The 14,719-nt window shown below is 37.4% G+C and overlaps 1 protein-coding gene across 2 annotated transcripts; it reads left to right on the forward strand.

Annotated features, from left to right (window-relative positions):
* The first annotated feature begins 7,524 nt into the window (after window positions 1–7,524).
* c22h5orf63 (chromosome 22 C5orf63 homolog) lies at window positions 7,525–10,167 on the forward strand. Of its 2 annotated transcripts, none has more exons than XM_056735835.1 (4): window positions 7,525–7,710; window positions 9,590–9,703; window positions 9,792–9,848; window positions 9,921–10,167. In XM_056735835.1, the coding sequence occupies exons 1-4, from the start codon at window positions 7,606–7,608 to the stop codon at window positions 10,080–10,082; spliced, it is 438 nt and encodes a 145-aa protein (XP_056591813.1). In that variant the 5' UTR covers window positions 7,525–7,605; the 3' UTR covers window positions 10,083–10,167. The 2 variants fall into 2 exon arrangements, with proteins under 2 accessions (XP_056591813.1, XP_056591814.1); XM_056735836.1 differs by having other exon boundaries at window positions 7,656–7,735.
* Window positions 10,168–14,719: the final 4,552 nt, after the last annotated feature.

Genomic DNA, 14,719 nt, shown 5'->3' on the forward strand with positions numbered 1-14,719 from the left:
AACTGTTAAAGCAACAAAATGTGTCTACATGCAATCATGTCTCAAGTCATGATTTTCAATAATAAGGACAAATGTTTCCAACATGAGGTGCACACCTGTACATAACATAAGAGCATTAGTTGCAGGTTTCCACTACCTCACATTGTTCAATATCGTAACTGAATGACAAATTCATTTTTTCAGTATCTGAATGCTACACTGTAAAAAATGCCTGTGAAATTAATGGTAAAATTTTACATGTTGATGGTTTTGTTGAGTCACCATTATGGTGATGAGTGTTTACTTTAGTTGTGTTCTTGACCCTTTGCTTTCCATGTGATGAAGTCTTTCCACAGTATTGACATCTATGAGTTGAAACACACTGACTCAGGTGGGTGGAAAGCTCAGATAAAGCTAACGCATTAAATTATTTGTGTTGGTGAGTAAGTACATGTTTAAGAGTTTAGGTAGTGCTTTAAAGTTACTTGTTATCCTCATTTATGATATTGAATGAAATTAATTAATATACTGAATGTCTTCAACAGCACATCTAACACATGATAAATGTTCTAGCAGATATCTAGAATATAACAGTTTGTCTCAACAATGGTGACAACAGAAAAAACCTCTAAAGATAAACGCAATGCATTCTGGGTATCATCAAAGCACAAAACTCATCAATGACTCCCAGCATGCATTGCGGCTGTAAGCTTTTCATTTGTTAGTCACCACTGTTGAGATTCATACACTGATTCTTGATGTCTGAGTCAAAGACAAAATGCTAGCTTTTTAATGGTTCAAAAACTTTTTAGATTGATTGCTGCATGAAATGTGAATTTTAAAAGTAGATTAATTGAGGCGCTTGTAACAAGAAATACAATAAGTAATTAAACAACATCCCAGATAAAGAGTAAATACCTAATCACACTTTCATTTGATGTGATTTGCTACAAGACTATGTTTTATATAAAACAATGTCATAGCAGCCCAAAGATAACTGTAAACTTATATATAACGGCTGAAAGATGGCAACTAAAGCAAACACTGATCACAAAAACGGTGACTTTAAATAAACTTCTGATGTCATGCTGCATGTTGCTTTGTTTAAAAGTGAGTTTAATAATGAATTACAAAGAAATAAATTAAGTAAATGTTATGTTTTCACTTTTATGCATTTGGACCAAGTTTTCATTTTCTATAAAGAAATGTTGTTGATATAAAAGACTCAAATGTATTAAGTTCATTCACAGTTTGAAGTTTGTGCCCTGAAGTTTTAAACTGCAAAGCTGTTTACATTCTTTTCCTGTATTTTTTACGGAATTTTACTGGCAACCACAGCTGCCGGTATTTTTCCGTAAAAATTACGAAAACATTTTTTACAGTGTACTTCAAAACAAGTCACACTTTTAGATCCTTTCGGAAGAAATGAGGAGGCCCAAGCAAGGAAAGCAGGAGAAAGATTTAGGTAATTTTACTTTATATTATTTCTAGCATTTATTAAAACCACAATAGTTTACAAGATTTTGTTTGTAATCATACTTTAGGAGGTTCTTCAAAATGCGCCACAACATTCTTGGCCAAAAAGAATGGAGCAGTCTGAGATGGAGTCCAATGGACATTAAACACACAAAACAAAAGGATGGAAGTAGTTGTGGAGTTTTTGTTATGAAGGTATTAAAATGAGTATACTCAATAAAGCTAACAATGTTTATGAAATACATGGTGTAATGTACTTTACTGATGTTTTTCTCAGTTTGGAGAGGAAATTCTCTCTAAATTCCCCAATATTCCCTGCAACATAACCATAGATGGACACCATGAGGCAATAAATGACATAAGGACACAGATGGCAACTACTATTTTAGCTTCATCGGTTAATAAAACTGACTTGTGTTGATAGATACCTTGCCAATAATAAATAAAATTTATAAAATATAATAATTTTTAAAATCAATTTATTTATTTTTTACAGAACCCATGGAAAGTGTTTGCCAGTTTTGTGGCTGCATGGATATAGATGTGAATTCACTATGGGTAAGTATAAATATGTAAATAAATATGTCTATTTCTCTATTTAATATTTATATAACAACTACATGTGATTTTGGAAATATAACTACATTTCTAATTACAATGTTGTTCAGATTCAGTGTGATGATTGCTTGCTGTGGATGCATGCCACATGCACAGGTCTGGAACAGAACGAGGTGGACTTGATAACCAATGACAACAGTCCATGAAAAACAGAGAAAAACAACAACAAAAAAGCGATAAAGATCATTTTTGATAAGTGGTTTGGAGTCAATATGGAGCATGGTTGGGAAGGTACACATTTTCTTTATTTCTTCTTGGTTCTAACAAGATAAACAATCAATAACAAAGCTGTTCTTTTTCAAGAATAACAAGTTAAAAAGTTAAAAAGCAATCAAATATGTTCACAAAATCTTTAAAACATGATTTTTATTTAATATCAGTGAAATTAAATATATACACAGTTGAAAGGATATTCAACTAACTAAATTTAAAATTAGCTTTAGGTAATAATTTGTACTTCACCTCCAAACTATACTGTAAAAAGAATGACTGGTTTTTTCCTATTAAGGTCAAATGTTGAATAATGGTCTATGTAGACATCTGATGCTGATGTTTTCTGTAAACCTGAGATATCTCACAATGGTAACTGTGATCATACAGTGTGTAAAGATTACTGTATGTAAAGTTACTGTACTACATGTAAAGCTTGATGTACTATGTGTAACTTTAAGCATACTTTATGTTAAGCTTAAGAAATCAAGCAAGAGTTACTGTGCAAAATGGAAAATACAGACCATCACAATTCACATATCTGAATAAATAATTAAGTTAATTTAAAATTACATTTAACTCATTTAAAACTACTTTCAAGTTAAATTTAAATTGTTTAAATAGTAAATTCAGTTTTTAAGAATTGTCAGCCTACTGTTCTGTTGGCACTATTCGTAGCGTACATATAGGTTCTTACGAAATATAAAAAAATTGTCTAGTAATGTTTTTGTTTATTTAAGTCATTTAGTTTGGTTTGGTTTTGCCTTCTCCCATGTGTTTTTTGTGCCTGGTCCTGCCTCTTTGAATTTTTTCAGGTTGTGCCAGGCTGCCTTCTGCCCCAGCCTCCCGACCAGTGTTCGCCAGCTATATACTTCCATGCAAATCCCATTTGCCCGGCTCTGAATCTGCTAGCAACTCCCCAGTCTGGCGTTCTCTTCTCCCCGTTTATATATCAGGCTCACCCTCTGCACAAGCTCGGATGCTCACCACCATCAGTAGCCCTACCTTACCCTGATTCCCTAGGACGTTGTCCGCTATGTCTTCTGCCTCTTGACCATCCTGTTTCCAGGGAGTCCAAGTGCTATCTCTCTGCCGGGCACCACTGCCTCATTGACTGTTTCTGTGGCTTTTTGTTCCGGTTAATCAACTGAATCTACTAAAATTGGATCGTAGACTTCACAAATAAAGTTTAGTCTGTAAAGAGTGGTTTTTGAGTGATGTTGAATTAACTAATTTTCCATTCACATGAAGGACTCAAGGAATGTGTTTTAGGCTAATACTGATCTGTGAAATGTTTCACTAATCTAAAGAGTCATTTTAAACTCAAAAAACATATAATAGGGTACCGCAAGCAATTTTTAGGAATAGTATGCCTTCTGTTCCTTTTAAGCCATAATTCACTATGATTATGCATTATATAAAGCCATTTTAAGTAATAATGTCAATTTGTGAACATTTTTATGGTGACCTAACAATGACGTAGCTTTTTTATGAATAAGAACATGAGAAAATTGCAATGCCATTTGTGAAACTATCTATATAAAGTAAAGCAACATGTGAAAGAGAAACAAAACACTGAAACAATTCACCAATCACAACGGTACAGTTACTTGTATGACTCACTTGTCTTGTTTAATTTAAAGGCTTATTATGTATAATATCTCAAACCGTTAATAATATTATACAGGACATAATAAACACAGGTGTAAGATTATATAAAAAGACGAATTTGTCTGTGAAAGTTATACTAAATTAGGCTGCATAAACAATTAAATCGGGATCAGCTGTGAGTGCATGTACACTGAAAGTAGCTGTGAATGGTAGAGACTGTGTATTTGTCATCCTCCGTATCTAACAACTAAACACGATTTGGCAGACAAACTTTGCTGTGAAAAATTCACAAATCAAAGTGGACAGGATGACGGTCTTTTTAGGTGTTTAGGTCTTCAGCTTCATGAGTTATAGACATTTGAAAACAAAAAGTCGCAAAAATAAAATGCGGATATCGTGTGGGGGAAACCGATTCATATGAATTCACAAATCATTGTGTGCCAAATTTAATAATGTGTTCATGCAGAGCGATGCGGATTCACAACTTATAAACGTCCGAATGTCAAACCGCTAAACTATCTTTACTGCGGTCCGATACACAATATATTTATTATTTTAGACAAGTTCAAATGTCGATACATTTTAAATTTAAGCAATTTGAGACATTAGGTGTAAAGAACACAACACAACACAACAACTGTGTGTGTGTGTGTGGGGGGGGGGGGGGTTGGACTACTGCAATGCTCTCCTTGCTGGTCTTCCTGCAAAGGCTATCAAACCACTTCAGCTGGTTCAGAACGCAGCAGCACGCCTCGTCTTCCAACAGCCCAAAAGGGCTCACGTGACTGCCCTTTTCATCTCTCTCCACTGGCTACCGGTTGCAGCCCGTATCAGATTCAAGTCACTAATGCTTGCCTACAGGACTATCACTGGATCTGCACCGGCTTACTTCCACACTCTCCTGCACTCCTACACCCCATCAAGATCCCTGCGTTCAGCAGACCAGCGGCGGCTTGTATTGCCTTCCCATAAGGGCAGTAAATCGCTCTCCCGCTATTTCTCATTCACAACTCCTTCCTGGTGGAACATTATTCCTTACTCTGTCCGTTCAACCACATCTCTCACAACATTTAAAAAAATACTTAAAACCCATTTCTTCTGTGAATACTTGACAAACAAATGAAGAAAAAAACTCACTAACCCTATATCTCAACAGGTAGTGGTCTAGCTTTTGTTGAAACCAACTTTGTATTGGCACCTAATGTATTATGGCTCCTGTATGACATATCGCTTAATGCTCCTAAACTCTCTGTAACTACTAAATGTATGTGTGCGCGCGCACGTGCGTGTGTTTGTGAATTTAATGGGCTACCCGTGTAAATCGTTTTTTATGTTATGTTTTTCTTGATGTTATTTTTGTATTGGTCTCATGTATCCGTTAATAAAGTATTAAAAAGAACTCCCTGAGCTTTCAAACCTGAAAATAATCATTGAGTTTTTATATAAATGACATCATTGAGTGACCGTCTCTGTGTGTGCGTAGTGGGGCCATCTTGTGCTTCAGTAGAGAATGTTTCTCGTCTTGTGTTGAGTGTGTACAAACAAGAGCTAGTGTGTAGTGTACAGTGTTCTCTTGTGTAAAATACAGTGTTTCTCGACTGTTTCCGCTAGGTTGCCATTCAAATGTCGCACTGACATATGAAGAATACATAAATACTGGTTGATCCTCGCTGAAAACCATTATAGCAGTGTCCAAAGTTCTGACTCCCCACTACCAGTGTTGCCAGTGTCGCAGTTTTCCCGCACAATTGCGCTAATTAAAAGTGCACCAGCAGGGAAAATTATGGAGCGTTACGTCAAAATATTATTTATTTTCTACGGATACATGTTCATTGATTAGTTTCTTAATATGTATTTCTATTATCATTTATCCCCCAAACACAGACTGTTTCCCCCCTGCATAAAGCGTGAGAAATGTCCTATTGGGCAATTCAACCAAGGCCGTAACCAGGGTTTGAAAATTAGGGAGGTCCAAAGTAAGGTGTTAAGAATTGTGCTATAATAACACCCACAAATGCACTCCTAAACTTCAAAATAAACAGACATGTTGATGATTGCGAAAGTTTTTTTATTCAAAATAATGTTTTACATTTCACAGACGTGTGTGTGTGTGTGTGTATATATATATATATGTGTGCCATCTGAAAATTTCTTCTAGAGTGGTCATTTTTATCAAGCTCGTATATTTAAGTTCAGTCATTTATATATATATATATATATATATATAAGTAGATAGATAGATAGATACACTGTATGAATATGAGGTACCGTATAAGTAACCTTAGGTAAGGTAGCAGTTCCAAAATAGTTTTTGTTAATAGTTGGTATGTGTGACGAGACCACAGTCATTTAGAAATACATTACAAAAACACAGTGAAAATAAAGTAGCATTTTGAGGGTTAAGGTCTGTTACCATGGTAAATTTGCGCGCAGCGAGCACAGTAGCCTATGACTGACAGGACTGGAAAGTTCGTTTTTTTTTAGGTGAGGGAATTTTTATTTTATAACGTTATAAAAACGTTAGAATAATGACACCGATATAAAACTTGACCTCATTTGACCGTAAATACTGAATGAGGAAAAAGCGTTTTTGATAGTCAACCGCTTTCACGCACGTCTGTCAAAATAAAAGTCTAGCGTCAGAAAAAAACAGAATTACGTTTGTTGTTTCTTTGAATGCACACTCCGCAACCCACTCAAAACGTTTTTGCGACCCACCAGTTGAAAACACTGCTTTAATTTATGTTTTTTGATGACTTAAGGTTAACTAAAGAGCATGAGACGTCATCCTGCTGGTCAGTAACGTTATTTGGCAATGGCACAGCCTATTTCATTCTGTAACAAACATATTTGTATTATGCTATTGTTTTTGTTGGTGTTAATCATTTCTTTCAGATATTAACGATGATCACTGCGTTTGTCTTACCAATGGTGGTATTTTCCTGTCAGCAATTAAGTTACAGTTTGTCTGTAAGCTTTTTTTTATTAATGTACAATGTTGCCAGATATTGCTATGAAAAACAAGCAATTTCAAAAAGAAAGAAAAAGATATCCGAAATAAGTTCAAAGCTTGTGTTTTGTGAATAACATTAATATATCACTAACACTAACGTTCAACTTTACACTTTATAAACGTCCCAAGACTCCCAAAGTGTCACAATAAATTGGAAAAACGAGTAAAAAAACAAGTATAATAGGTGCATCTGGCAACAAATGGAGGCATACCCGCGCTCTCACTCAACGCGCTCTCAAGCCCCGTTCACTGCGCTAGCTTCTCGCAGCAACATGATGAATTGCAAACACTCATATGATATGGGGTGGTTTAAATGGCAAAATAATCATTCAGAGAGCTTGACATTTTATTTTTGAATATAAAAAAATGACCGAGGTCCGGACCTCGGTGACCTCATAGCTGGCTACGGCCGTGAATTCAACTGTGCTGAAATAGTGGGATTATAACAACTAGTCCTTTTGAGCGAATCTATTCATACTCAGATTGAATACCTGGCAACTCAATGACCTGAACCGTTCTCTCAAAAGTGTGGGGAACGAGCATACACTTATAATAAATATATATACATATATAATATAATAAATAACTAGACCGCGCATTGACTGCTTTGGTCAGCTGCAGCGATACGTCACCGGCGCCGCCATATTGGTTGAGGCAAGAGTAGCATGCGTCGCTGTTGACGTTCGATCCAGCAGCCAATGAGCGGTCTAGTGGTTCATACGTCCACGCGTCTGAGAGACAGACTACAGCACAGAGAGGGACGCGGGAGCTCAGCTCAACCAAACACGGAAAATAAAGCGGTGGTATGAGACAATGCAGTCGAATTATGTTAAGTTTTGTACTAAAGTGCATGTCATGTTCCACAATGAAAAAAATCACGCGTTTGTGTACAACAATGGATTATTCCGGCTGCTAAATATCACGTTTGAGCAGCTCAATAACGTTATGCAGTCTATACCAACTAAAACATTGAGGTGCTTAGACACATTATACATGTGCAATACCTTTAACCATGTTTTTTTCTTAAACAAGTTTTTATTTGTCTTACGAAAAGAAAACACGTTCTCCTCTATTTCCGGGCGTGGCGTCGAGCACACGTGATCTCTTTTAAAGGGACACTCCACCCAAAAATAAAAACTGTCATTATTTACTGACCCTCTAGTTGTTTCGAACCTGTATGTATATCTTTGTTTGGAAGAATGTAAGTAACAGATTTTTTTTGACATCATTGACTACCATAGCAACAAAAATGGAAGTCAGTTGTTAACTTTGATTTGACACCAGAAAATCTTGGGCTAGTTTTCATTCCTTTTGGGTGGGTTTTGAGGGGTCATTGGATTGGAAATATTTCTTGGACCTGTCAACCCTGCTCAGTATGCTCTCATTTTTAAAGCGATTCAGGCGCATAAAGGTACAGCGGTGAGGTTGTTTTAACAAGTGTGCTTGATAATCATTCTTGATATTATGATTACTTTATTTATGACAAACGTTTTTTATTTACATTCTAATTGAATAATGTGTATGTGCAAGACAACATGTGATCACATGTCATTTAGAGTTAGAAGAAACCTGTTCAAAACTGATAAAAGTCATTATAAGATCAAATATAATCTTATGGAGAATGCTAATATTACGAACAATTTGCCATCAGCACAGGACAACAGAATACTGAAGCATGAATTGTATTAAAGTTTCTCAACACACACAACACCTTAAAGATGGCGTATCACAGCAGTTTCTGCCAATCTCATATTCATCTTCAGTGCCTGTGCAGTAGTATTGCTTATGACATTTGATCAACTTCATAAAAGAGAGATACAGCTGTAGGATTATTTCTGGAAAAACACAAGCTGCTGGAGGTGTGCAGGAGGGACGGAACTACACGAGCACACAACACATCCTCACATTAATCCCTTTTCTACATTATGCACGTACACACCGATTGCCAACAAAGAACAAACATATGACTCAGTTTGACTTTCATGTCCGGCATCTTTTAGTGCTGGAACTGCTCCATACATCTCAAATCCAGCGTTTATATAACATCCATCACTGAAATGCCCTGAACAAACATACACACACACCTCAACTTCACTATGAGAAGAGTAACCAGGTGCAGCGCAGACAATCTTGACGCAGCGCAGCCCATCTTGCTGGTAAGCGTGTCTCGCTCATCGGTTGGCTCGTGGGTGGTGATTTCTTTCACCTCGCCGCGCTTTTCTGGGAAGGTTGGCCAACAAAAGGAGTAGACGACACAGGGATCCAGAACTATAAAAAACTTTCTGAAACAAGTTGGAGTGCTGGTGGAGTGTACGGAGCACAGAAATACAACGTCATACGTCCAACTCGATTTTGAAAATGTTGCCAGGTTAAGCATGAGAAGACATTCAACAGTGTAAAGAAGTCTGAATGCAGGACACAACATGATAGCTCCGCTTTAAACATTGAAGTGTTGCAGAAGCTCTTGAGATTGAATGTTCAATTCAAGTTTATTTATATAGCGCTTTTCACAATGTGTATTGTTTCAAAGCAGCTTTACAGGGGCAAACAGGAAAAACAGATAAGTTAGAACACAGCACAGTACATGGTGTTTATACAACGAGTAAGATCATTCTAATAAATAATATCTAATTTCTAAATAAATAAATAAATGAATGTTTGTGGTCCTGTGTGTTTTGACAGACAGACATGTTGCAGCGGGTCCAGAAGCTCTTGAGATTGAATGTTTGTGGTCATGTGTGTGTGAGACATGTGAAGAGCAGAACCCATCTGCCCGTCCTCACCCTCTTCACTAAGGTACATGAAACGTTCAGCTGGTGGTTGAGATGTGACAACAGTGATGGATGGATGGGTCCTCTCTCTTTCTCTTGTTGTCTGTTTTCAGCATCCGTGTCCTCTGTGTGATGAAGCGAAGGAAATACTTGAGCCGTATAAACACAGGGTGAGAGAATCACGTCTGAAGTTTATGTGATGTTTGTTAGTTTCTCATTCATTGGTGTTTGTTTGTGTGTAGTTTGAGTTGCAGGAGGTTGACATCAGTCTGCAAGAGAACAGCGTTTGGATGGACAGATACAGATTTGACATCCCTGTCTTTCATTTGAACGGACAGTTTCTCATGATGCATCGTGTCAACACAACTCTTCTAGAAAGAGCTCTGGAGAAAGCGAGTGTGTGATCATTCATCTGTGTGTTCATGCGTCACATGCTGTCTGTGTGGACTGTAATTGATTGATAACGTGAAATAAAGGCCGTTCATACAGTCCAGTCCATCAGGTTTTATTATTATGAGAACTGGCTGATTAGATTTGTGTGTGTCCCAAATGGTCTTAGGACCTCCTCAACTCAATTCAAGTTTATTTATATAGCGCAGTGTGCATTTTAATTTTTTCCTACTATGGGAGTCAATCTGGGGCAAAATCTGTCTGGAAAATATATTTCTCTGTGTTTGTCAGAACAAAGACATTTATACACATTTGGAAGAACTCGAAGGCAATGCGATGATGACACGATTTTAATTTTTGTGTGAAGTATCCCTTTAATATGCATATATGTTGCTATTTAATATTCCTCTACAATACAGAAGCGGTGTTGTTCATCGTTTTCAGAGCCCGGAGACAACTAGATGTAAATCTACAACAAAACATGGCTAATTGCCTTAAAGATATTTCATTACCAAATCAAAATGTGCCCATGATTTACTCCCCCTCAAGCAGGGATGGATTACTGAGCGGGCCAATGGGGTCAGTGCCCGAGGGAGCCCTGGGCTTAAAAAAAAACCAATGAAACAAATGTTTAATATATGGGCCCCATAGCCTGTACAAGGCCTCTGTGGATACCCTTTTAAAAAATGAAATTATCAACAAATCATGGCAAAATATGTTTTTATGTTACCTTAAAGTGATTAAATTGAACTTATTAATTCAATTACAGCACATTTAAATTGTGTTTTCTGAGTCTTTTGCTTGATGAGTTGATGTTTACAGGCACGTGTCACGTGGGCATTTTATGATGAGAAATCATTTTTTATTCATGGCATCTATTGATCAAAGAACTGCTGGACACGGCCCTCCCGAAATCTGTGATTGGTCGTTCGGAAGGAATCCTGGGTAAGTATCTTCAGTGGAGTCTCCAAAGATGCGGACTACACCGAAGACTGCATAGGCGGCGCGCGAGCATATTTCTGAACACTATAAAGACAAACGGGACACCCTACGGACACGTGGACGTAGCGAGCACGCGCACTTGAAGTCCACATGAGGGCCCGAATTCGATGTGTTGACTGAATTCTTCTGTAAATTAAGCGTGTCATATCGAAATGTGATCATTGATACATCAGTCACACTGTACGAGCTGTGCAGATTCCGTACTTATTTGAAGGGATGAGCGAGTACAGCAGTATCTGTATCTGTTAACCATATTAATTATCTGTATCTGTACTCGGACTGGGCGGGGGCTAACCCGGAAGTTGGTCGGGTTGTCTTGAGATGGGCGGCGCTTTAACCGGTATGTTATTTTAAGGATGCAATTGATATGGGTTGATCAGAAATTGTTATATTTAATGCTGATAAGAAAACTATTTACATGACAGCATCAGCATTGAGCTTCAGATCACGATAACACGATAACAAACGAACTATATACAGAACAAGTTTTGCAACAATGAATACAACACATGCGGTTGCGATTATGAAGTAAAATGTAATGAACAAGAGTTTTCATCTCAACATAACTTTCTTTTTAACTTTTAATTTTTTTATGATCAGTGTGATTTTTTTGGTTCTTTTTATTTATTTATTTCCACACCAGGTATGTGTGTGTGTGTGTGTAGCTAATTAATTTGTAATATAGTTTTATACACTACTTCCTTAATTTTTTTTAGAAATACAGCAAGAAGTGTCAGACACTTTAAGTAAAAAAAACTGGTTAGATCCAGCTGACGGTTAAAAAAAAAGAAAAAAAACTGACAGTCAGAGACGCGAGTCCCATTCTACCAGCACCACGTCTAAACAAACCCCACGTTTATCTTAACTCTACCGGTTAATAAGTAAGTACTACAAACCGAAGTAAAAAACAAACCTGAAGCTGAAGAGACCTAAACGTTAACGTAAAAGACCCGCGAACCTGAGTGACTGAGGGAGAGACAGAGAGAGAGAGAGACAGAAATATATATATTTTTACTTATAGACTTTTAATTTTATTCTATCTTATTTTTTATCTTAATCTGTATTTCTGCATGTTTATATTTAATCTTGTGCTTTGGCAATGTACATTTTCTTTTATCATGCCAATAAAGCTCCTTTGAATCTTGAATCTTGACAGAGAGAGAGAGAGAGAGAGAGAGACAGAGAGAAAGAGAGAGAGAGAGACAGAGAGAGAGACAGAGAGAGAGACAGAGAGAGAGACCACTAGAGATAAAATCTTAAGACAAAATCTGCAATGAATAAATAAATACCTTATGGATAACAAAGCATTTACCATATCATGTTGGAATATTCAAGGCCTGAGGTCATCTGCTTTTGGACTGAAAAGCAAAAGCATAGACTTCAGCTTTGAAACAAAAAACTCAGACATCCTCATCCTACAGGAGACATGGAGTAGAGGAGACGGACCCACTGGTCGCCCTACAAACTACAGAGAATTCATCATTCCATCCGTCAAACTGCCTGGCGTCACACAGGGAAGAGACTCAGGCGGAATGCTGATCTGGCATAAGTCCGAATACGCCCAATCAATAAAAATGATTAAAACTGGCCAGTTTTACACATGGATAGAAATCAACAAGACCATCACTTCAACAGATAAGAATATCTTCCTGTGTGCAACCTACATCCCTCCAGCAGAGTCACCCTACTTCAGTGAGAACAGTTTCATGATCCTGGAAGAGGAGGTCAACTACTTCCAGTCACAGGGCAAAGTTCTGATCTGCGGTGACCTAAATGCCAGGACAGGCGAAGAGTCAGACTCAGTTCACTCCAAGGGAGACAAACACATTCCAGGAGGAGATGTCCTTCCCACACCTACTCACACACAAAGACTAAATTACGATAAAACAACAAACAAAAATGGATTAAGACTTCTCCATTCATACGGTAGGTACACCTATAGTTCTAAACTGGGTAACAGTACTGTAGACTATTTCATCACGGATCTGAATCCTAACTCCCTCAGAGCGTTCACAGTCAGGCCACCATCCCCATTGTCAGATCACAGTAAAATCACTCTCTACCTCAATAGATCCGAACCTAACACAGAGGCATCAAAACAAACTCACCTCCATACCCTAAAACAAACTTTCAGGTGGAAACAAAATTGCGAAGATACATACAAAAGCATAACTCGTGAACCAAAAATTCAAAACTTACTGAACAAATTCCTCGATACCCCATTTCCACACAATAATGAAGGTGTAAATTTAGCAGTAGACAGGATTAACCAAATTTTTACAATATCTGCAACACTATCTGACCTAAAACCCACTAACACAAAATCAAACAAAAAGCCTGTAAATGAGAAATGGTTTGATAAGGAGTGTAAAAACCTTAGAAAAGAAGTAAGAATTCTATCAAATCAGAAACACAGAGATGCTGACAATGTAAACACACGTCAACTCTACCATGAAAAACTTAAACAATATAAGGACACAATAAGGTAGAAAAAAGAAACAAGATACACAAAACCAGTTAAGAGCAATTGAACAATCTCTAGAAACAAATCGCTTCTGGGAACTTTGGAACACACTTAACAAACCCCACCATGAAGATCTTCCCATTCAGAACGGAGACGTATGGATAAAGCACTTCTTAAACCTCCTTAGTAAAATAACCAAGAACCATGAACAAACTAACCTACACAACAAACTATGCACTCTGGAGTCAACAATTAAAGATTACCAAAACCCTTTAGACTATCCAATCACACTCGCTGAACTGGGCCAAAATATACCAAAACTTAAATCCCGAAAAGCAAGTGGTATCGACGGTATCCTAAACGAGATGATTAAACACGGAGACCAAAAACTTACACTCGCCATCCTCAAACTGTTTAATATCATCTTAAGTACAGGTATATTTCCCACAATCTGGAACCAAGGTCTCATAACTCCAATCCATAAAAGTGGAGACAAATTCCACCCTAATAATTACCGCAGAATATGTGTAAACAGCAACCTAGGTAAACTCCTCTGTAACATTCTTAACAGCAATATCCAATATCTAAACAACCAAAACATCCTGAGAAAATGCCAAATTGGTTTCCAACCCAAATACCGCACATCCGATCATATAAATACTCTTCATACCTTATTTGACAAAGAAACAAACCAAAATAAAATAAAATAAAGCTCTACTCATGCTTTGTTGACTTCAAAAAAGCTTTTGACTCAATCTGGCATGAGGGACTTTTTCTTCAGTTGATTCAATGCGGCATCGGAGGAAAAAACCTACGACATCATCAAATCAATGTACACCAATAACACATTTGCAGTTTAAATTGGCAACAAGCACACAGACTTTCTCTCCCAGAGTCGTGGAGTGAGACAGGGCTGTAGTCTAAGTCCTACACTATTTAACATTTACATGAATGAACTAGCTGGAGCTCTAGAACAGTCACCAGCACCCGGTCCGACCTTACAAGACACCGAAGTGAAATGCCTCCTGTTTGCAGACGATCTGGTGCTGCTGTCACCCACAAAAGAGGGTCTACAGCAACATCTGGACACCCTGCACACTTTCTGCCAAACATGGGCCCTATCAGTTAACCTTAAGAAGACTCGAGTCATGATATTCCAAAAAAAGCCCAGTAGCCAAAATCAAC

This window comes from Triplophysa dalaica, chromosome 22, assembly GCF_015846415.1.
Source record: "Triplophysa dalaica isolate WHDGS20190420 chromosome 22, ASM1584641v1, whole genome shotgun sequence".
Classification (NCBI taxonomy): Eukaryota; Metazoa; Chordata; class Actinopteri; order Cypriniformes; family Nemacheilidae; genus Triplophysa; species Triplophysa dalaica.

Bases quoted from the DNA above. Each gene is read 5' to 3' on its own strand.
- c22h5orf63 (XM_056735835.1), top strand. From the start codon at position 7,606: ATGAGCGGTCTAGTGGTTCATACGTCCACGCGTCTGAGAGACAGACTA. The intron at 9,704-9,791 runs GTACATGAAACG...GTCTGTTTTCAG, and splicing joins TCCTCACCCTCTTCACTAAG to CATCCGTGTCCTCTGTGTGA. The intron at 9,849-9,920 runs GTGAGAGAATCA...GTTTGTGTGTAG, and splicing joins TTGAGCCGTATAAACACAGG to TTTGAGTTGCAGGAGGTTGA.